The sequence below is a fragment of the Oncorhynchus keta genome, chromosome 22 (assembly GCF_023373465.1).
Source record: "Oncorhynchus keta strain PuntledgeMale-10-30-2019 chromosome 22, Oket_V2, whole genome shotgun sequence".
Taxonomy (NCBI): Eukaryota; Metazoa; Chordata; class Actinopteri; order Salmoniformes; family Salmonidae; genus Oncorhynchus; species Oncorhynchus keta.
This window is the reverse complement of record NC_068442.1, coordinates 18,964,488-18,989,278: the sequence shown is the minus strand read 5'-3', so window position 1 is coordinate 18,989,278 and position 24,791 is coordinate 18,964,488. Positions and strand designations below refer to the sequence as shown.

The following is a 24,791-nucleotide window of genomic DNA, read 5'->3' as shown; positions in this document are numbered from 1 at the left end:
CCGAGCTGACAAGGTACAAAATCTGTCGTTCTGCCCCTGAACAGGCAGTTAACCCACTGTTCCTAGGCTGTCATTGAAAATAAGAATTTGTTCTTAACTGACTTGCCTAGTAAAATAAAATAAAAAATATATATTCCTGGTCGTAATGTTGGTAAGTTGACTTTGCTCTTGTATCCAATAGCTCTTCCCGGCTGTAAGTAATGAGACAAGATTTCCTGGGGGTAACAATGTAAGAAATAATACATAAAATACTGCATAGTTTCCTAAGGACTCAGAGGCCGCATCAGTGTGGTCGTGTTCCCCTGCTCATCGACTGTGTCATCGACTGACAGATTTCTAGCACATATTTATTTATCCTTTATTTAATAGGCAAGTCAGTTAAGAACAAATTCTTATTTACAATGACGGCCTACCCCGGCCAAACCCTAACACAGACAACGTTGGGCCAATTTTGCGCCGCCTTATGGGACTCCCAATCACAGCTGGTTGTGATACAGATTGGTTTCAAACCAGGGTCTGTAGTGACACCTCTAGCACTGAGGTGCAGTGCATTAGACCGCTGTGCAACTCCAGAGCCCTATATAGTTAGCTAATACATAAAATACCTATCCAGGCGTTGTAAGATATGTCAGGAGTCAAATACATAAAATACCTATCCAGGCGTTGTAAGATCTGTCAGGAGTCAGCAACGCCTGGGCAGAGGAACACACCCTGTGACTGACTAAAATATAAATATGGGTCACATGTAAAATTGTGTGGCCAACCAGGGGAGAAAAAAAATTATGTTTTGGGTCCTTAGGGTAGCAGTGTAAACACAGCCTTGGTTATTATTTGAACTGAAAAACACAATTATGATCATCACATTCCATCTCAAAGAGCTTTTGTGCCCCCCCTTGTGGAGAAATAAAAACCACCATTTCACTCACTGGAAAGGGTGTAGGCTAGACTAGAATTTGGGTCACCGGGGATAAATTACATCACCTTTATCCAGATTAAGAGAGATTTTGTGACAGTGTATTGCATTTTTGTGCATTTGACATATTCTTAACTCTGTAACCTGTGCTATCAATTCAGTTTGTTACTGTGATTTGCACACTTAAATTACGTGGATAAATAGTTCCTTGTTTTTGCACTAAAAACAAATGTGGTGTTCATAGTATTTACATGAATATTTTATCCTGGAGAGAGGGAAGGACTGAGGGGGGAGATGGTAGCTAAAATAACTACGGTCAGTCAGGTGAATGAGTTTATCTTGACATCTTTATTCCTGCCCTGCTGTACATTTGCTATTTTGTTAGAGTAAATACATCTTAAATAGTTCAAACAGTTGATATTTTCACAATCAAACTTCCAAACCCATGTCCTCTCTCGCTTGTTCAAACTACAGTTTTACAGGGAGAAGCAAGCCCTTTATGTGATTTCAGGACTTAGGCAAACCCCCCCAATGTCCATGTTTTTGTCCCCAAAACTCTCCCCTCCTTTCAGACATGATTACCAGTGGCCTGCTGGTCTTGTATTCCTCCTGACGACAATTGATGTCCAGTTCGTAAGAATTTACCTTTAGATGTGTGTCCATCACTGCCTGTCAGTCAGTGTACAATATAGTACAGACAGACAAGGGAAATGGTAGAAAATAATTAACTGGCATATTACTGGCAACTATAGTTCAGACAACTGTACAGTACATGTCTTCTATCACCAGAGGTCCACCTGATACACAAGTTACATAGCATGTCTGATTTGTTTAACGTTACCCAGTAGATTTAAGATTGGTTATTTATTTTTCAAAGTACAGAACAGATGTACTTTATACGGTTATTGAGTGCCATATATTAATAGAACAATATTTTCTGTTAAAAATGCATCTTTTTTCACAGTTTGATCAGTTTGACCCCCCCCACCTAATTTTTTGTTTGAGAATCAACCTATACAAAGGTCAACATCGTCCCTGTCTTGGAATCCCTCAGAGCTCCAGAATATAATCTGTTGTCCACACAATGCAGTGGAGAGGTTATATCCAGACAGAGCCAGAATAAGTGTCGTGGCTGTCATCTGAGGTTACGGTACCAAGCCTGTGCGCAGTGTCTTCATCCTTCGACCACAGCCCACCTCCATGACAGTTTGTCCATTTCCTGGATCCAAGGGGTCATATGAAGGGTAGCAAACCAGGAAAGGTGACAGGATCTGGGGGATTCTTGCCTGACTGCAGGGCCCTCTCATGGTAGAGGGTGCAGGTTAAAAAGCCCTTATATGCCAACAGGTGTTATTGTGTTCAGGCAAGATAGGGGGTAACTCAGCAGAGTGTTTGTTGGAGCTGGGGGGAGCTCCTTGAAAACCACATACAAGAGCACGTACTGTACGTATACTAAGGAACACCACTCACATGTATGATAGCAGCAAAAAGTCAGAGTGAACTTAAGCATTTCTAGAAACAAAATAAAATAATTATTATTTTCCAACATTTAGGTCTGTCTTCTATACAAGAGGTCAAGGGGTGTTGACTTGGCTTTGACAGAAGTCTAATGAGGCATCACAATGTTCTACTGGGTCACTGTGGCTGAACTGTGGGGATAAGTACCTTCAAAAACAAGAGGAGGAAATCGAAATAAAGTGGCCCTTTTACAGTAAAAAAAACCCAGAACACTTAATGAATTAAGATTGGAGTCATTTAACATACTTAGTTTAGACTAAAACACAAACAATCTAACTATTCAGACAGGGCATGCAGTACAAAACCACATCTGGTTGGAGTGTTTCAGAGTTTGTTTGTGCTCCTTCTTTCCCTCCAGCCATGAGGAAAACCTTCTCCAATCGCCAGAAGTCATTCACAACAACAGTTATCCAGAGGAAAGCAGACACAGACCACCACAGAAAAACTTGCTTCTGACAAACTTACTGCTCTAACATGTACAAGGCATGAAGTACTAGCTAACAAATAAGGCAAGTTAAACAGGACCAAGCAGTGTTCATTTGTATTGTCAGCCCTATGCTGATGTTAGTGTTGTAGAGAGCACAAAAGCTAGTAGTCCTACCTACGCCATTCAATATTGAGAAATATTACGAGAACTGAAATGAAGAATTTTTCCCCGCTGACTTTTCTTTCAATAGAAGTTGGCTCAGACATGACTATCTTAAATCAAATGATCTTCTCGGGGAACCAAATATCTTTCTGAGGCGGTAATAGTGAGTAGAATGAGAGAGAAGGTTACTGTGGCCAAACAACCAGTTTTATCCCGCATATTAGCAGTAATTTAAGGCAGGTCTTGTGCATTACAATCTGTGAAATTGAAATTCTGTCATTCTATCTTATGTTCCAGGATCAAAAAGGTGAGTAATTCCTATTTCCTGAGCCTTAATAAAAACCCAGGGGAGACGGATACCTGCCATCTACAACTGGCAAACTATACTAAACACCATGAAGTCATTTAAGCAAAGGAACTTGAAAGAAATTAATGCCATCGGTAATCAAGCTCAAAGCATATTTTGTTCAACTTCCTTGAAAAGCTGTGCAAGAATCTTTCACTGCATAACCATTCCATGATAAATAAAATGGCACTGCATGGACCAAGCACTGACTTTTGTCTCCCAGCCTCCAACCACAATTCAGCCCAACCTTGAAGGCAACAGAAAGTAAAACATCACTCATGTATCACTCACTTCTCCACCCAAGACAGATCTTAAAATGGCAACCTCCCATCACACAAAATAAACATCCTGACTTACTTTACAGCGCTGAGCATGACCACCTTCAATCACAACAAAAATCACATAGCAAAAACAATGGGTTTAAGAAGAAAAGAAAGTTAGGTTCGACGGCTGGACTAACCGTAAAAAAAGGCACCATTCCTATGTGGTGTGTCTTGTATCATGCTCTCATGTCCCCGACTTGTATCCATAATAATAAGGTTTCTGCAGAGCCCCTCTAGAGTGGAACAGGAAGGCTGGGGGAGGTTAATTAGGCATGGGGATATAGGCAACTACTGTCCACTCTTTTCACGGGTTCAAATGTAAAATCTGTGTTTTGAGGTGTGAGGAGGTGGTGGGGGGGACTCACCAGGGGTTGGTGACCCCCCCCCCTTTAAGACCAGTGTTGAGACTGTTAAACAATAACTTCGCAGGAACTCATTGGAGATGCTCGGCATGATCACACTGGAGAAAAACAGTCATTAGTGGTGTTGCTCTGGCAGACATGGACTCAAAAAGAGGGGACAGAAAGCCTAGTCTAGACGAGACTAGCATGGCACAGCCTGGCAGGGGCAAGGTACTCCTCTCCCAAACGTCTATGGTACACAGATAGCTTGGTGATACATCTGCTTGCTCTGCCTTTCTTTGACCGTCCTCTTTAGTTTGTTGTTGTTGTTGTTGTTGTTTCAGCTTCCACCGTCAGTCTTCAAGTCCATGCTGCCACTATGCGCCATAGGTCCACTCCTCACCGCCAATTGGTGAGCTGTGGGAGAGAAGGATAAATTATTAAGACATTGTGTAAGGACTCAGTGTCTCTGCTGTGAATAAATGAATCAAATGTATTTTAAAGTCATTTTAACAAATTGGCAGTTGTCACAAAGTACTATAGAGATACCCAGCCTAAAACCCCGATGAGCAAGCAATGAAGAAGCACAGTGGTTGTGAAAAACCTAGAAAGGCAGGAACCTAGAAAGAAACCTAGAGAGGAACCAGGCTCTGAGTGGGGCCAGTCCTCTTCTGGCTGTGCCAGATAAACTATGTTGTTGATTATTCTTGAGATCAGATATGGGCAGTATTTAAATTACTTTTGAGTATTTTGTATTACACTGGGCTGAACTACACTACAATGATTTTGTAACCAGATGCATTCGAGAGCTACAGTATATATATATATATTATTACAGTGGTTCACAATTGTGTGTGCCCCCTTTCACCCTTCATTCGTATAATAAGTCTGATTGCACTATGGTGTGATCAAAGTGTCTGCTAAATTAATTAAATATAAATGTAAAAACAAACAACTGCAAAGCATGCAGAGTATTATTCTAATGAGCTCCACCCCAAAACAAGGCCAAATAATAATACAGTGTGCTTTGCAGTTCATTTTCACATACACATTTAGGATATTTACCAGAAATTCTTAACCACAGTGACTTACAGTCAAGTGTGTTCAACTAAGGTAGATAAACCATAACAACTGACCTAGAATATGTGGACAGCTACAAATACCTAGGTGTCTGGTTAGACTAAACTCTCCTTCCAGACTCACATCTCCAATCCAAAATTAAATCTAGAATCGGCTTCCTATTTCGCAACTAAGCCTCCTTCACTAATGCCGCCAAACATACCCTCGTAAAACTGACTATCCTACCAATCCTTGACTTCGGAGACGTCATTTACAAAATAGACCCCAACACTATACTCAGCAAATTGGATGCAGTCTATCATAGTACCATCCATTTGTCACCAAAACCCCATATACTACCCACCACTGCGATCTGTATGTTCTCGTTGGTTGGCCCTCACTACATATCCATCGCCAAACCCACTGGCTCCAGGTCATCTATAAATCTTTGCTAGGTAAAGCTCAGCCACATCTCAGCTCACTGGTCACCATAGCAACATCCACCCGTAGCACACGCTCCAGCAGGTATATTGCACTGGTCATCCCCAAAGCCAACACTTCCTTTGGCCGCCTTTCCTTCCAGTTCTCTAATGCTAATGACTGAAACAAATTGCAAAAATCTCTGAAGCTAGAGTCTTATATCTCCCTCTCTAACTTTAAGCATCAGCTGTCTGAGCAGCTTACAGATCACTGTACTTGAACACAGCCAATCTGTAAATAGCCCATCCAACTACCCAACTACCTCACCCTCATATTATTACTTATTCTCTTGCTCCTTTGCACCCCAGTATCTCTACTTGCACATCATCATCTACACATATATCACTCCAGTATTAATGCTAAATTGTAATTATTTTCACCTCTATGGCCTATTTATTGCCTACCTCCCTACTCTTCTACATTTGCACACAGTACATAGATCTTCTCTGTTATTGACTGTACACTTGTTTATGTGTAACTCTGTTGCTTTTGTCGCACTGCTTTGCTTTTATCTTGGCCAGGTCGCAGTTGTAAATGAGAACTTGTTCTCAACTGGCCTACCTGGTTAAATAAAGGTGAAATAAAAATAAATATCAGTCATAGCGAGTAAAACATTTCTGTAACTGTTACTGAGAATGTTGTTGCTGTACGGGCCGGCTACTTGCAAATGTATTTTAGTATTTTAAAATGCATGCATTTAAAACCAGACACAAAATCAAATAATAATACTTGTATTTTGTAATGTGACTGTATTTTGTCATTTGTGCCCATCACTGCTTGCGATAAAAAGTTGGTAATGGGCTGAGTCTATGACCGACCTCCATCAAGACACCACACAGCGGCAGCTCATGCAGTCCTGCCCGCTCTCGTCAGGAGGGTTGAGCTTCCTCAGCTTGTGTTGCCTGATCTCTCTGACTAGTGTGTAGAAGGCATCCTCTACCCCCTGCAAACACACATACACCTTCAGAACTACATCAATCTGCAAAGTGGGCATTACATATTACCAAACTCGTAAACATGGCCATCAACAACATGACTTTTCTCTATATTTGTTTGAGCAGTTATGAAAATAAATTAAATCTCAAATCTTGAGCTTTTCAAAGTCGGATTGGTATCACCATGGAAACGGCAATCACATCGGATGCAACCAATAGAAAATCTGCAATGGTCGAAACGAGACAATGTGTGTGGAAGTGTACCTGTCGTGTCTTGGCCGAGGTCTCAATGTAGGGAATTCCATAGCTGCGGGCCAGTTCCTGGGCTTGCCGCGTGTCCACGGTACAAGCCGGGAGGTCACATTTATTACCCACCAGCACCATCGGTACGTCGTCAGAGTCCTTCACACGCTTGATCTGTTCCCTACAGGAGGACAGAAAGACACTGGTCAGTTCCTTACTTGGTCTAATTGGTTTCTCTTTTAACCTTCGTTTACAGGAATTAGGACAGTACTCCACATTACATAAACCGTATACCAGAAGAACTACCAGTAGAATTACTGGTGTAATGGCAATACCTTGTAGTAGAGTGGTATGCACTTGCAGCCATGGAGAACCTCGTCATGGTGACTAAAGATTTTACGTACATTTTTTTGTCATTTAGCAGAACCTCTTATACAGAGCGACTTACAGGAGGAATTAGGGTGCCTTTCTCAAGGGCACGTCGGTTACTGGCTTAACGCTCAATCGCTAGGCTACCTGCCGTCCTCTAGGCAAACACTATGCGACTGGCAAAGTATTTCCACAACTAATGCATTATGTACAGTTGCCATAATCAATTCCCAATGAAGGAGCTCAGTGTTCGTGGGTCCTTTCCCCCTTCTGTAGGATCCTACCTCCCTCTCCTTCCCTCCATAAACATCACCAGTCAGACAAACAAGGGGCTCTATGACCTAGAGGAGCAGGCCTGGCTGTGCAACACTGGAGGGAGGTGGACAGCAGGCAGGTGGGCAGCAAACAGTATGACCTCATCTCTCCAGCAGCCATCCAGCTAGCAGGCCAGGGGGGTGTGAGCGTGTGAGGGGAGTGGGTCAGATCTATCCACCTCTCTGTGTCCGTAACTCAGCACAGTCACAGGCAGGACAGCTAACACCAGGTGGAGGAGTTGTGGTGGCATTCCAGGCTGTCTTTATCCACAGTCGTGCTGTGAAAATAAAGACAACCTGGGATGCGCATGCTCAATGTCTATGGAGATGGACGGGAAAGGCAGGGAACATGAGCTCACCACTAAAACAGCCAGTCAGATGATTGTGTGACCGTGTGAGGAGACCGAGGGTAATGGGTCAGATCTATATAATTACCCCCTTGATTTACCTTCATCACCTAGCAGTACACACAATAGCCAATGCAAACCCACCAACACCGATCTATGGTCCGTTTGGTGTGATTTGTAGATCAGTGACTGCATAGCGCTTTGGCCTTGTCGATTCCCTATATAGTGCAGGCCAAATGGTGGGCAACAGGCACGCTTTACCAATCCCATAGCTGGCAGCCTGGCATTAGAGCTGGAGTTAACACAGAGACACTGAACGAACTGCACCCTCTCTCTGGCTATCACATGAACAATACATCTTTAAATAACTTGACCAGTGTAACTCCGCAGTCATCCTCCATTCTGGCCCGGGATCTAGGATGGGGAGCATTATTACAGCATTGAGTGTCCGTCCATCTTTAGACAGTGATGTGGTGTTAACTGACAGCTTTGGCACCTGGCACACCAGGTTGTCAGGAGTAGAACAGGGGGGAGACAAATGTGCTGTTAGCAGCGGCGACCCGTCATTCAGGGCAGGTGGGGTTTTGGGTTGCCTGTTTTGCATGTTATTTTGGCATTAATACAAGTCACATATCAGATTACAAATAATGTGTGTAAAAAAAAAAAAAGTTAATAAAGCCACATACAAACATGGTTTATTTTTTGCTTTCTTGAGTAGGGCAGCTCTAAAATGCGGGTGTTTCAGCCTATCTCAGTGCTTTCTGTGGTGGTGGGGCATCCAGCGGAAAATACGGAGCGTAGGGGGTTGGTAATGTTCTCTAGTTGTGCCGTGAGTGGCTCAGTGGTCTGTCACTTATGGGGACACTACGTCACTGCCAAATCGAAGGGTAGAGCTAAAAAATTCAAGCCCCATTGGTGCTGCCATAGAGTTACATTAGAAGTTCCCATCCAATAAGATTCCAGGTCACTGGCCGCAGATAAAAAAGTCAAATCATTTTATTTGAACAGTAGCTTTGATTGGACTTATGTCAACATCATACTTTCAAAATCTTAGCTAGTGGCCATCATCATGAATCAAGACGACAATCTACTGGCAAATCCTTTTAAATCCTTGTCATATGAAGTGAAATAACGAAGAGAAATTGTAGATAAAACGTTCCCGGTGCTCATCGCCATAAACATTACACAACAAGTTGTAAATCGCAAATTCGACAATGAATTGTTTGGAAGTCATCAGTAGCTAACTGCAAGCATTGCAAAGCAATCACTAGCCTGCTATTCAGTGGAGTGGGTGTGTGGTCCCAATTCTGGGTTTGAGGGTCTCTTTTCCAAACTTAAAACGATAAAAACTGTCAATCCAGCATGATTTCTGCCGCGCTCAAAACAACTGGAAAATTCGGAACTGAGAAATCTGACTGAAATTAGTTCAAGACATTAGTTCTCTTTCTAGATCACCAACTTCAACATTATTCAACCGATGAATATCGAAAGTACATGCATGTATTGGTTTGAATTAATCTTAGATACCCTTTAAGTTTCCAGATTGTATGAGGTATCAGTATGTATTATTTAGTCATTAAGGGTGGATTGTTAATGAGATTTATATGTTCATATGAATGATTAGAATATTCCACCCTGAAACTCATATGGCCGGCGAAAACCTGAGAACAATCCAACCAGGAAGTGGGAAATCTGAGGTTTGTAGTTTTTCAAAGCTTGGCCTACCGAATACAGAGTTTCTATGGGGTCAAGTTGCACATCCTAAGGCTTCCACTAGATGTCAACCGTCTTTAGAAACTTGTTTCAGGCTTCTGCTATAAAGGATGGGGGAATGGGAGCTGAATGAGTCAGTGGTCTGGCAGAGTGTCTCGGGCTCGTGACGCGCGGTCCCGACAGAGTTAGCTCTCGTTCCAGTGCTTTTCTACAGTTCTACAGTTTCTAAGTTTGATGTTAAAACCATCCTGAATATGGATTCCATACATCGTTTGACATGTTTCTTCAACCTGTAACTGAACTTTGAGTTTTGTCTGGACGTAGTGCTCGCGCCTCATGAAGATGGATTACTGGGCTGAACACGCTAACAAGTGGCTATTTGGACATAAATGATGGACTTTATGGAACAAATCAGTAATTTATTGTTGAACTGGGATTCCTGGGAGTGCATTCTGATGAAGATCAAAGGTAAGTGAATATTTATAATGTTATTTCTAACTTCTGTTGACTCCAACATGGCGGATATTTTTGGCTGGATTGGGCTCTGAGCGCCGTAATGAGATTTTTTAAAAACAATCTGACACAGTGGTTGCATTAAGGAGAAGTCTATCATTAATTCTGTGAATAACACTTGTATCAATGTTTATTATGAGTATTTCTGCGATTTGATGTGGCTATCTGCAAAATCACCAGATGTAAATAAGATGTAAACACCAATGTAAACTGAGATTTTTGGATATAAATATGCACATTATCGAACAAAACATACATGTATTGTGTAACATGATGTCCTATAGGAGTGTCATCTGATGAAGATCAAAGGTTAGTGATTAATTTGATCTATATTTCAGCTTTTTGTGACTCCTATCTTTAGCTGGAAAAATGGCTGTGTGTTTTTGTGACTCTGACCTAACATAATCATGTTTCGCTGTAAAGCCTTTTTGAAATCGGACACGATGGGTAGATTAACAAGAATTCTCTTTCATTTGCTGTATTTGACTTGTTAATGTGTGAAAATATTTTTGAATGTCGTGCGCTGCCCTTTCAGCTAAATGTTGTTGAGGGGTTCCGCTAGCGGAACCTGCGCTAGAAAGGTTAACAAACTATCGTTTTGGCAAGTCGGTTAGGACATCTACTTTATGCATGACACAAGTAATATTTCCAACAATTGTTTAGACAGATTATTTCACTTATAATTCCAGTGGGTCAGAAGTTCACATACACAAAGTTGACTGTGTATTTAAACAGCTTGGAAAATTCCAGAAAATTATGTCATGGTTTTAGAAACTTCTGATAGGCTAATTGACATCATTTGAGTCAATTGGAGGTGTACCTGTGGATGTATTTCAAGGCCTACCTTCAAACTCAGTGCCTCTTCGCTTGACATCATGGGAAAATCAAAAGAAATCAGCCAAGACCTCAGAAGAAAATTGTAGACCTCCACAAGACAAGTTCACCCTTGGGAGCAATTTCCAAATGCCTGAAGGTACCACGTTCATCTGTACAAACAATAGTACGCAAGTGTAAACACCATAGGACCACGCAGCCGTCATACCGCTCAGGAAGGAGACGTGTTTTTTATGCGAAAAGTGCAAATCAATCCCCAGAAAAACAGCAAAGGACCTTGTGAAGACGCTGGAGGAAACGTGTAAAAACGTATCTATATCCACAGTAAAACGAGTCCTATATCGACATAAAACTTGAAAGGCCGCTCAGCAAGAAGCCACGGCTCCAAAACCGCCATTAAAAAAGCCAGACTATGGTTTGCAACTGCACATGGGGACAAAGATCGTCATTTTTGGAGAAATGTCCTCTGGTCTGATGAAACAAAAATAGAACCGTTTGGCCATAATGACCATTGTTATGTTTGGAGGGAAAAGGGGGAGGCTTGCAAGCCGAAGAACACAATCCCAACCGTGAATTACGGGGGTGGCAGCATCATGCTGTGGGGGTGCTTTGCTGCAGTAGGGACTGGTGCACTTCACAAAATAGATGGCCTCATGAGGCAGGAAAATTATTTGGATATATTGAAGCAACATCTCAAGACATCAGTCAGGAAGTAAAAGCTTGGTCGCAAATAGGTCTTCCAAATGGTCAATGACCCCAAGCATACTTCCAAAAGTTGTGGCAAAATGGCTTAAGGACAACAACGTCAAGGTATTGGAGTGGCCATCACAAAGCCCTGACCTCAATCCTACAGAAGATATGTGGGCAGAACTGAAAAAGCGTGTGCAAGCAAGGAGGCCTACACACCTGACTCAGTTACACCAGCTCTGTCAGGATTAATGGGCCAAAATTCCCCCAACTTATTATGGGAAGCTTGTGGAAGGCTACCTGAAACATTTGACCCAAGTTAAATATTTCAAAGGCAATGCTACCAAATACGAATTGAGTGTATGTAAACTTCTGACCCACTGGGAATGTGATGAAAGAAATAAAAGCTGAAGTAAATCATTCTCTCTTATTATTCTGACATTTCACAGTCTTAAAATAAAGTGGTGATCCTAACTGACCTAAGACAGGGAATTTTTTACCAGGATTAAAATGGCAGGATTTATGAAAAACTGAGTTGAAATGTATTTGGCTAAGGTGTATGTCAACTTCCGACTTCAACTGTATGTATAGATGGATGAATAGATAGATGGATGTGTGTGTATATCTATCTGTGTGAGTGTGTGCATGTGTGCTAAGGTGCAAAGAATCAGAACAGGTGGTCAGTCCAGTTCAATTGTTCAGCAGTCTGTTGGCTTGTAGATAGAAAATGGCTGAGCCTGTTGGTATCAGAGCTCATGCTCTGATATCGTCTGCCCCACGGTAAGATAACAGCTCGTGGCTGGGGTATGTGGGGTCCTTGATGATGCAGCATGCCTTCCTCGGGCACCGTTTCAAGTAGATGTCCTGGATGGGTGGGAGCCCAGTCCCAGTGATGTACTGACCCGTCTTCATCACCTACTGGATGGTCGTGGACGGAGCAATTCCCGTATCAGGCTATGACGCAACCAGTCAGGATGCTCTCAATGGTGCAGGGATAGTATTAGGGGAAGACCTGGTATTACTGTACTCCTAATATTTAAAAAATAGCATGAATGATGAAAAAAGCTACCGCAACTCGCATTTGCTGCAACACTTAAGATTGGAAAAAAACATGAAAAGGAGCTTCATGTGAAATCGAGTCTCAAGTGGAATTGTCACATTTATCAATTAAAATTGTCATAGTTGGTATTCTTCAAGGGCATCTCATCTCTCTATCGTCATAGTTTTAGTCAGGAAAAGGGTTGTTGAGGAAATTAACACTGCTCTCTCTGGTCCAATTGAGTCAGGATCGATTTAATTGACAGCGTGCTGTAATCCCCTCAGTCACAGGCTAAGCTTTTTTTTATAGCTTTGTATAACCCTTTGTCCTGACACACACACACACACCTGTACTGGTGGATGTCCTCGAAGGACTTGGTGTTGTTGATGGCGAAGACGCAGAGGAAGCCCTCCCCTGTCCTCATGTACTGGTCCCTCATGGCGCTGTACTCCTCCTGACCTGCAGTGTCCAGGATGTCCAGCAGACACGTCTCCCCGTCAATCACCACCTGCTTCCTGTACGAGTCCTAAAACAGGGGGAGGGACATCCTCCAGTTACACTGCTACAGACAGGCTACAGACAGGCTGCCTACGTATTCTTTAACCAAGTGTGCACAGGAGCAATTAGGGTTAAGTGCCTTGCTCAAGGGCACAGAGATTTTTTATCTAGTCGGCTCGGTGATTTGAACCAGCGACCGTTCGGTTACTGGCCCAACGCTCTTATTAACTGCTAGGCCACCTGCCACCTTGTTAGGTTTCAGATGGCTGTAATCTGGAGAGCCGCACACTCTAGGAGCCCAGATGCAATAATTGAATAACCAACGTTGACAGACAACCTGTCTTCATCATGGTATAAAGACAAACACTGCAGGTCACATGTTTATATAGTGTCACAGGACACACACAGGTATCTGTAATCATGGCCGGTTGTGGACTGATATCATTGGTTAATTGTCAGATATAAAAATAACATTAAAAAACATACGAATGGATAGCATACGATCATGTAAATAGATACAATTTAGCTACATAGGAAACACAAACAATAACAATAGCAAAATTCCAAATCACAACATAGGCTTCAGATCACACTTCAAGTCTACGTTGAGACCTTGAGGAGCAAGGGTCTTTAAATTAAAGATCCAGGCAGCCTCTCGTTTTAACAATAAATTGTCGAGATCGCCCCCTCTCCTAGGAAGGGTGACATGTTCGATCCCGATATAATGTAGGGACGAAATCGAGTGGTTCACTTCCAAAAAAAGTGGGCCGCAACTTGGTAAGTCAAGTTCCTGCACCTAATTGATATCTGAGCCCCGCGAGAATACCGATACTGTCATCAGATCTTAGAATGTTTGAACATTTACATTTACATTTAAGTCATTTAGCAGACGCTCTTATCCAGAGCGACTTACAACGATTCCTTTAATTTGTTCAAAGCACTTTGAATAGTGGGTAGTTAGAATGCTAAAATACTTATTTTTGCGAGACTGTCATTGAAAAAGATCATGTCTCGATTTGTTTTGAATTTTCTAAATTGCAGTATTAATCTGACCATTTTTGTACCCCCTCTCCTTAAATTTTCTTTGCGTCGCAGCCATATTTCTGTCGAAATCCGATTGGGTTTTGCAAATTATTTGCGTGTTCAATATAATAACTAACAATTTACACACGTATCTCAAATATGCCTGAAGCATGAGCCTGGGACACACACACACACACACACACACACACACACGCTAAACCCCTATGCTGTGTGACTGGCCAGGGAAGAGGTAGTGGTATCAAAAGGGCAGAGTAGCAGGGCAGATGCTTAGCGTCCCAACACACAGACACAAACATGTGGTGCAGGGCCTTTGTGTGCTAGTGCATAGGGGACAGGAATGCACACACACAAAAAAGACATTGTCTGGCCAGAGGCAGGCGTGGTGAGAATGAGAGAGAGAGAAATGGGGAGAGAGGGTAGTGGAGAAATCAGACAGACTCTCTCTCTCTCCAAATCTCTCTACCTCTCTTATAGTGAACAGAGGGGAATGACATTAGGAGTAGCGGTGTAGTAAAAAAAAAAATGGAGAATTGAATTGATAGTGAGTGGCATATTTGTTCATGAGTTTTTTCTGTAGTGAACAGCAGGGACGGGACAATACCAGTAATGCAATACCCGTTAGTGTCATGGCAAGGAAACAAAACACAAAGTGGTTTTAGGAAAACATCCCTAATGTTGGAAACAACATGTTGTCATCCAGAGTCAAGTTTATTTATTTTCCAAGCTATCACACACTATTTTACATACAGCAGGTTTTAAAAATACCAAAAAGTAGTCTGCTTCGTGTTTTTTATTTTTTTTATTTTTTAAATACTGCGATACTGGTATCGTCACAGCCATAGTGAACAGTGGTCTCTCCAACGAGCCAGCGGAGTCACACTAGGTTACTCTATCCGTTCACTGTAGACCAGGGGCCACATCAGCATGACATCACCCACAGTGATCAGCTGCAGATGTGGACAGAAGCTCTGGACACATACGTACACATACCTCTATGGTGGGGTCGTATTCATCCACAAAGTGGTTCTGGATAAGCTGGATGGTGAGTGCACTCTTCCCCACACCTCCTGCCCCCACCACCACCAACTTGTACTCCGTCATCCTCACTGCTCCCCACACACACTTCTGCGAGAGAGAGGGAGAGCGTGAGAGGAGAGAAAGAAATAGCAGAGCAGCAGAAAAACAGGGAGTGAAGAGAAAGGTTAATACATTTTATGATGTGTTTTTCTTCAAATGTACAGTATACATTTGGGGTACTGTATATTCATTGGCAGTATTCTGAGTAACATTCGCTTCACTGAACCCCTACTGTGCTACTGAGTTTACCACCAGGTGTGATGTGTGTGTGTGTGTGCGTGTGTGTGTGTGTGTGTGTCTGTGTGTGTGTAAGGGGGCTGAGACCCCCATAGGGGAATGTGAAAAATGTGCTGAAGGTACTCAATGTTTCCATCCACTCCCGCTCAACATGGGGGGGAGGGAGAGAGCTGAGGGGGTTTGACACTGGTAGAGTGCTCCTCATTGATGCCTAGTATTGCCAACCTCATAATCTGAAGCCTTTTGTTGTTGTTTTTTTATACAGCGTAAAGGTGCTGTTTCTCTGAAAGCCTGTGTGTAGCCCATGCAGCTGTTGAATATACAGTACATGGTGGCACTGCAGCATTGATGGGCAGTGGAAAGGAGAGGACAGGAAAGGGGAGGCCCTGCAGTCAGAAGGTTTTAGGACTACCATGTGGGTCCAGTTAACAGGCACAGCCATTACAAACGGCTGCCCTGCCCATAAATCATTGGCTCTCACTAAACAACTTGAGTTATATTCCTTAGTGCAAAACGTTTTGCAAACGAAAGCAAGCGCTTCTTATTGGGCAGGAATGTCCTTTTTTTGTCCTGTCTGCTTCCATATGGCTAATCGTAAATACGACCAGGCCTTATTCTCTTCCAGAACACATCCTTTCCTATTGCCATCTCACTTTATCTCTAGCCTGACGACTCACACTAAATTCTTCAGCTGCTCTGTCGTTCACTACATACTTTAGTGAAGTCGTTTGTGGTGATGAGGGGCATTGTACAAAACATCAGCGATTGAATAATTTCTAACCAATCAGATTATCAAAGCGAATGACAAATTTTGAAACCGGCACTTTACGCACGTGTTCTGGGTCTACCAATCGGTTTCTGGACCAATCAGACGGCCTGGAATGTGTTCACATTCGGTGAAAGATTGGGGAAGTACGTCCATGGGCGTGGCGTAGCGTTTGGCTGAAACAAGGAGTCTGGGTAGCCAGGCAACTTCATCTCATCACTGATCGGACATGACTGGCGAGAGAGACTCAAAACAACAGGCTGTGGCAGGTAGGCGAGTGGTTAAGAGCGTTCGGCCGGTAACCAAAAAGCTGCTGGTTCAAATCCCTGAGTCAACTTAACCCTAATTGTTCCTTCCTGTGTGTCGCTGTGCATAAAAGCGTCTGCAAAATGTAAAACTGTCTGTCTTTAGAAATGCATCCCTTTGACAGGTGAGAGCTATAAAAAGGTGGAAATCTACCATATCCAATCCATTCACCCATCATTGATCGTGAAGGAGAGGCGGCAAGGAAAGGGAGCCATAAGAGTATTGTCCAATACACAGTGAACTGTCAGGTGGAAGGGTAAACTGTCTGTACATATCCAGTCTCTCACAACAGATGGCGGAATGGAGTGTGTGAGAGGGATTCAGAGATTACCCACACCATCAAAAGATATGAATGTAGCCTAGATGGCACTGGTGATGGTTTTGATCCATGTGTGTCACTACACACTGGCCCCAATCAGTGTGTCACATGTAACTATATAACACAATGTCAGACTAGTGGATTACTTATAGGACATCAGTGCCGTAAAACAAAAACCGCTATCAGAAAGCTATCAACTTGTAATTGTCCCATAAGATCTCAGCACATGCATCCCATGCCAGCCTTAGTAGACCGAGCCAACCAGTAAAGCTCTGATCTGACAGGGTCAAACCCAATAGGCCAGTGAACTGGGTGGCAGTGTAGCGTGGCTAAAACAGCCACACTGATAAATTGTTGCCCCTTCCCAAAAAAGATTAAACAAATATTCTTAAAATAACATTTAAAAAAATATATCACACACACAAAAGTTTGGACACACCTACTCATTCAAGAGTTCCTTAATTTTTACTATTTTCTACATTGTAGAATAATAGTGAAGACATCAAAGCTATGAAATAACACATATGGAATCATGTAGTATGTGAGAGACCCAATTGATATGGTTGGGATGAGTTGGACCGCAGAGTGAAGGAAAAGCAGTCAACAAGTGCACAGCATATGTGGGAACTCCTTCGGGACTGTTGGAAAGTTATTCCATGCGAAGTTGGTCTAGAGAATGCCAAGAGTGTGAAAAGCTGTCATCAAGGCAAAGGGTGGCTACTTTGAATCTCAAATATATTTAGATTTGTTTAACACTTTTGTGGTTACTACATGATTCCATGTGTTATTTCATAGTTGATGTCTTGATTATTATTATACAATGCAGAACGTAGCAAAAATAAAGAAATACCCTTGAATGAGAATGTGTGTCTAAACTTGTGACTAGTACTGAGATATTATATATAATTAGATATACTCAGCAAAAAAAGAAACGTCCCTTTTTCAGGACCCTGTCTTTCAAAGAGAATTCATAAAAATCCAAATAACTTCACAGATCTTAATTGTGAAGGGGTTAAACAGTGTTCCCATGCTTGTTCAATGAACCATAAACAATTAATGAACATGCACCTGTGGAACGGTCTTTATGACCGTTCCAGCTTACAGACGGTAGGCAACTAAGGTCACAGTTATGAAAACTTAGGACACTGAAGAGGCCTTTCTTCTGACTCTGAAAAACACCAAAAGGAAGTTGCCCAGGGTCCCTGCGCTAACGTGCCTTAGGCATGCTGCAAGGAGGCATGAGGACTGGAGATGTGGCCGGGGCAATAAATTGCAATGTCTGTACTGTGAGACAGCACTACAGGGAGACAGGATGGATGATCAACCTCGCAGTGGCAGACTATGTGTAACAGCTGCACAGGATCGATACATCCAAATATCACACCTGCAGGACAAGTACAGGATGGCAACAACAACTGCCCGAGTTACACCAGGAACACACAAACCCTCCATCAGTGCTCAGTCTGTTCTCAATAGGCTGAGAGAGGCTGGACTGAGGGCTTGTAGGCCTGTTGTCTGGTGAGGACCTGCCTTACATCACCGGCAACTTCACCGGCAACTTCACCTACGGGCACAAACCCACTGTCGCTGGAACAGACAAGACTGGCAAAAACTGCTCTTCTCTGACGAGTCGCTGTTTTGTCTCACCAGCGGTGATGGTCGGATATGCGTTTATCGTTGAAGGAATGAGCGTTACACTGAGGCCTGTATTCTGGAGCTGGATCGATTTGGAGGTGGAGGGTCTGTCATGGTCTGGGGTGCTGTGTTACAGCATCATCGGACTGAGCTTGTTGTCTTTGCAGGCAATCTCAACGTTGTGCGTTACAGGGAAGACATCCTCCTCCCTCATGTGGTACCCTTCCTGCAGGCTCATCCTGACCCTCCAGCATGACAATGCCACCAGCCATACTGCTCGTTCTGTGCGTGATTTACTGCAAGACAGGAATGTCAGTATTCTACCATGGCCAGCGAAGAGCCCGGATCTCAATCCCATTGAGCACGTCTGGGACCTGTTGGATCGGAGGGTGGGGACTAGGGCCATCCCCACCCAGAAATGCCTGGGAACTTGCAGGTGCCTTGGTGGAAGAGTGGGGTAACATCTCACAGCAAGAACTGGCAAATCTGGTGCAGTCCATGAGGAGATGCACTATAGTACTTAATGCAGCTGGTGGCCACACCAGATACTGACTGTTACTTTTGATTTTGACCCCTCCTTTGTTCAGGGACACATTATTCCATTTCTGTTCATCACATGTCTGGAACTTGTTCAGTTTATGTCTCAGTTGTTGAATCTTATGTTCATACAAATATTAACACGTTAAGTTTGCTGAAAATAAACACAGTTGACAGTGAGAGGATGTTTATTTTTTTGTTTATATAATAACAAAAAAAACATTGGGATGTAAAAAGTTCCGTGTAAACTTAAATGACTAAAATCAGATAAAGTGTTTAAGATAATGGAGCTATATATATATATATATATATATATATATAAACTAGACAGTTAGGGAGAATCAAACATTCAAAACATGTCATAGCATAAGGCCCCCATTGATTTTGTTAGAATTTTTTTAGTCACTCGGCATAACATGGCATAAGCCATAGCAAAATGTGTAGAATCATGTTTTGCAACATTTTCTGGATGTAACCAGGACCTCAGCGAACCACAAGATAATTTGACTGATGCTTCTTGGCAACCGCAGAACCCCTCCCTTGGTTACACAAATGCAGAGTAATGTAAGAGAGGACGTAGATCAGTGATATAGCATCATCAGAGCTGTTGTCAGATCTGTGAAAAGACTGGGGAAAACGTATAAACATTTCACTGCAAGTCAGGTGTGTGTGTGTGTGTGTGTGTGTGTGTGTGTGTGTGTGTGATATATACATATCTCTCAAAAGGGCAATAAGCAGATGAGCACAGACAAGACCGAACACACTGGTGGAATCAGTTCCAGTACGACACCCAATCCTCTGGCCAGCCAGCCAACCATCTAGAGGCGAAAGAAACGCACACCTATTTAGGCGAGGTGCTGGCTAGCGGAATAGAATACTTTAAAAAATAAAGGAGAGCTGCACCCTCTAGGAGCCCAGATGCAAAAATATTTATGTCCAACAGTTGACAGACAAGCTGTCTTCATCAGGGTATAATAAGCCAGCCAACCCCTCCTACCTCCCACCACTGTGACCTAGTGTATGGATCTGCCCCACCTTTATCTTCTACTGTACCCACACAGATCACGTGCTTTTACACCTGCATTGTTTGCTGTTTGGGGTTTTAGGCTGGGTTTCTGTACAGCACTTTGAGATATCAGCTGATGTACGAAGGGCTATATAAATAAATTTGATTTGATTTGATTTGATCATGTACAAACAAACAAACCCTGGATCTTCTACCCCACATATGCATACTCCTGTAGTAAGTACACTACACTCACCACAACCTTCTTGACCAACCAGCCACTGTACATCCTCACTGCACTCAGAAATATCTTTATTACGCAACAGCCCCATCCTACACTAACCTCCTTTCCTGACCTGTGTGTGCGTGGGCACGTGTGTGTGTGTGTGTGTGTGTGTCTGCCCCACCCTACCTCTACAGTTTGAGCTCCATGAAGCCCTGTTACTCCTCATGTGCTCATAAAACTGTATACACACACACACACACACACACACACACACACACACATCTGCCTACACACAGCAGCTGCAGTGTTCCCAGAGGAGAAGAGTAACGAGTGACATCAACCTGGACTCTGGACAGTTTGACGAGAGCAGGATACGACAAAATCCCCCAAAACAACCCATTTACAAGGTTAATGCAGTGTCGGGGAGTCAAAGGCAACAGACACACACCAAGTAACTCCTATATTTGTCTCTGGGTGTATTAATAGATCATGTAACTCTGCTTCTCTGAGCCCCTATGTGTTTGTGTGTGTGTGTGTGTGTTGTCCAGACCAGGGTGACTTGTTGATGAGCAGACTGTTGGATCACGGCAGGCAACTGCCCTCTGCTCTGCTTCAAAACAGCTTCTCCTGCACGGCAGCTCCAGCAGGCTCTATATCAGACTGCCACAGGGTTTCATGAAAACAGGTAGCTCTCCAGATCGGCTAGACCATCACCAATGTCAACACTCACAGGCTTGTGAAAACAACTTGATGGCTATAATTCTCTCTCTCACACACACACACACACAGCTATAATTCGCTAACGCAACAGGAAGGGAATTACCACGACCTCAATCGTGTGGGCAAATATTTAGCTTCCTTCTTTCCATACTGTAAATAAAGTCAGTAAAAAACATACACGGAACATCCACCTAAGTGCATACATGCACGCACACTATTCTTGTCTATGCACACACAACGCACTAACATAGCCATATACTGGGTATTTAACTGGTTATTACAGCAGAGGTGGAGGACATGTTTTGAGGCGTCTCTTGGCTGAGCCTGGCCTGGGCAACCGTAGTGTTATCTCCTGAAGCAGGAGGCTGTAACAGAATACAAATCAGTTATTCATTCTATTGTGATAGAGGTCTGGTCCAGAGAGAGAAGCTGCTGCTTTCATCCATCCCTCTGAATCAATAGGGAAGATGGCTTCTTGCATACAGGCCATTGTTGCCTTTTCAACATGGAGATTTATAGCAGCAGATCTATCTTACTGGGCTGTCAATCCTGACAGGCAGGTGGACACAACTACAGGGATGACGGGATAGGATGACATCAAAGGAGAGGAGAGGCACAACCAATCAACAGGATGGACTGGGCAGGGAGGTCAAATCAGGGAGACTTTGGAAAATGAGTGACAATTATTCTCCTCACCTTCCCTCACCCGACTCCTAACCATTCCACTCCCTTGGTGCTCCCCCCTCACCTGTTCCACTTCAGTTGTAATAAAATAAAACATTTTATTAAAGTAAATGTGAATAAATGATGGTTAATAAGTGATAAGCAGTAATGGGCAGTCGCTACCATGGGAATTGTTATTGTTTTATTCTGTGTTACAGCATTCAACCCACATAATGCATTTCATGTCTAAAACAATTAATCGAAACAGAAATCGAAAAGTGATTATCTTTTACCGAAACAGACCTCAATAAGCACGAATTGCTCAGCACGAATAGTACCTTGTTTCTACGCCGTATAAGGGATTGATCATGGATCATTAAATTCTCATTATAATGAGAATAACAGTTTAACTCTGTAATGTGACATATGTAGTCATATCATGACATCACTGAAGTGTGCCCACATTGGGAAGAGCCAATAGCAGCAGTCTAGGCAGATTTGAATTGTATTGTGGATGTTGGTAAGAGGAGCTGTCTATTACACACTTCTATGGGTGAGGGGAGACAAAGACGTGCAATTCAATGACAATCTTGGCCACAGGTGTCAGTCATGCCATGTAGGGCCGAGTGTCTGCGGGTTTTCCCTCCTCCCTTGTACTTAATTGATGAATTAAGGTCACTAATTAGTAAGGAACTCCACACCTGGTTGTCTAGGGCTTGAAAGGGGGGACCTGCAGGCACTAGGCCCTCCATGGAATAATTGTGACATACCTGATCTAGGCCATGTCGGATATTAATAATCCAGATATAAATAGGGAGATGATTATTTTTTTTGCAGCCCTGCCTGCAGACCAGTACCACTTGTTTTTTTATTTTATTTATTATTTTACCTTTATTTTACTAGGCAAGTCAGTTAAGAACAAATTCTTATTTTCAATGACGGTCTAGGAACAGTGGGTTAACTGCCTGTTCAGGGGCAGAACGACAGACCTTGTCAGCTCAGGGGTTTGAACTTGCAGCCTTTCGGTTACTAGTCCAACGCTCTAACCACTAGGCTACCCTGCCGCCCCTTGTCTGTAGGGATCTGTGCTCTTCTGTGGTGTTTGTCTAGGTACTACTGAGGGAGGACACTACCACGAGGGAGGACACTACCACCCGGGATACCCCCACCCGGGATACCCCCCCCACACAGCTCCCTGTGCCAACACTACCCTCGCTCTTCTGACTGTATGGTAATTAGTGCCACAACACATTGGGTCTCTCTACCAGTCTTAATTAGCCCCTAAAGTACACACAGACTCCCAACACTACAGTACCCTAATGCTACAGTTCACAGACCACAAATATAGTCTCACACACACAGTCCAACCCGATCACTACAGTAAACACATACAGTCTGGTATGGGCACAGTGCTGGTGATCTATATACAGTGTGGAGAACAAGTATTTGATAACCTGCAAAATCAGCAGTGTTTCCTACTTACAAAGCATGTAGAGGTCTGTAATTTTTTATCATAGGTACACTTCAACTGTGAGACGGAATCTAAAACAAAAATCCAGAAAATCACATTATGATTTTGAAGTAATTAATTTGCATTTTATTGCATGACATAAGTATTTGATACATCAGAAAAGCAGAACTTAATATTTGCTACAGAAACCTTTGTTTGCAATTACAGAGATCATACGTTTCCTGTAGTTCTTGACCAGGTTTGCACACACTGCAGCAGGGATTTTGGCCCACTCCTCCATACAAACCATCTCCAGATCCTTCAGATTTCGGGGCTGTTGCTGGGCAATACGGACTTTCAGCTCCCATTCCTCCTCTGGATCATCCAGATGGTCATTGGCAAACTTCAGACGGGCCTGGACATGCGCTGGCTTGAGCAGGGGGACCTTGCGTGCGCTGCAGGATTTTAATCCATGATGGCGTAGTGTGTTAATAATGGTTTTCTTTGAGACTGTGGTCCCAGCTCTCTTCAGGTCATTGACAGGGTCCTGCCGTGTAGTTGTGGGCTGATCCCTCATGATCATTGATGCCCCACGAGGTGAGATCTTGCATGAAGCCCCAGACCGAGGGTGATTGACCGTCATCTTGAACTTCTTCCATTTATTAATTGTGCCAACAGTTGTTGCCTTCTTACCAAGCTGCTTGTCTATTGTCCTGTAGCCCATCCCAGCCTTGTGCAGGTCTACAATTGTATCCCTGATGTCCTTACACAGCTCTCTGGTCTTGGCCATTGTGGAGAGGTTGGAGTCTGTCTGATTGAGTGTGTGGACAGGTGTCTTTTATACAGGTAACGAGTTCAAACAGGTGCAGTTAATACAGGTAATGAGTGGAGAACAGGAGGGCTTCTTAAAGAAAAACTAACAGGTGTCTGTGAGAGACGGAATTCTTACTGGTTGGTAGGTGATCAAATACTTGTGTCATGCAATAAAATGCAAATTAATTACTTAAAAATCATACAATGTGATTTTCTGGATTTTTGTTTTAGATTCCATCTCTCACAGTTGAAGTGTACCTATGATAAAAATGACAGACCTCTACATGCTTTAAGTAGGAAAACCTGCAAAATCAGCAGTGTATCAAATACTTGTTTTCCCCACTGTATATACACTGCTCAAAAAAATAAAGGGAACACTGAAATAACATAACCTAGATCTGAATCAATGAAATATTCTTATTAAATACTTTTTTCTTTACATAATTGAATGTGCTGACAACAAAATCACACAAAAATTATCAATGGAAATCAAATTTATCAACCCATGGAGGTCTGGATTTGGAGTCACACTCAAAATTAAAGTGGAAAACCACACTACAGGCTGATCCAACTTTGATGTAATGTCCTTAAAACAAGTCAAAATGAGGCTCAGTAGTGTGTGTGGCCTCCACGTGCCTGTATTTACATTTACATTTAAGTAATTTAGCAGACGCTCTTATCCAGAGCGACTTACAAATTGGTGCATTCACCTTATGACATCCAGTAGAACAGTCACTTTACAATAGTGCATCTAAATCTTAAAGGGGGGGGAGAAGGATTACTTATCCTATCCTAGGTATTCCTTAAAGAGGTGGGGTTTCAGGTGTCTCCGGAAGGTGGTGATTGACTCCGCTGTCCTGGCGTCGTGAGGGAGTTTGTTCCACCATTGTATGACCTCCCTACAACGCCTGGGCATGCTCCTGATGAGGTG

The 24,791-nt window shown here is 42.9% G+C and overlaps 1 protein-coding gene across 1 annotated transcript in view; it reads right to left on the bottom strand.

Moving 5' to 3' along the window:
• Positions 1–1,242: 1,242 nt before the first annotated feature.
• The window catches only part of LOC118370933 (GTPase HRas), a 37,243-nt gene continuing 13,694 nt past the window's right edge, over positions 1,243–24,791 (bottom strand). The window contains exons 2-6 of the mRNA XM_035756171.2: positions 15,096–15,230; positions 12,911–13,089; positions 6,769–6,928; positions 6,388–6,512; positions 1,243–4,447 (exon numbers count right to left, since the gene is read on the bottom strand). Coding sequence (XP_035612064.1) covers positions 6,393–6,512; positions 6,769–6,928; positions 12,911–13,089; positions 15,096–15,206 — 570 coding nt within the window. The 5' untranslated portion in view covers positions 15,207–15,230 and the 3' untranslated portion in view covers positions 1,243–4,447; positions 6,388–6,392. The remainder of the gene's footprint in view (positions 4,448–6,387; positions 6,513–6,768; positions 6,929–12,910; positions 13,090–15,095; positions 15,231–24,791) is intronic.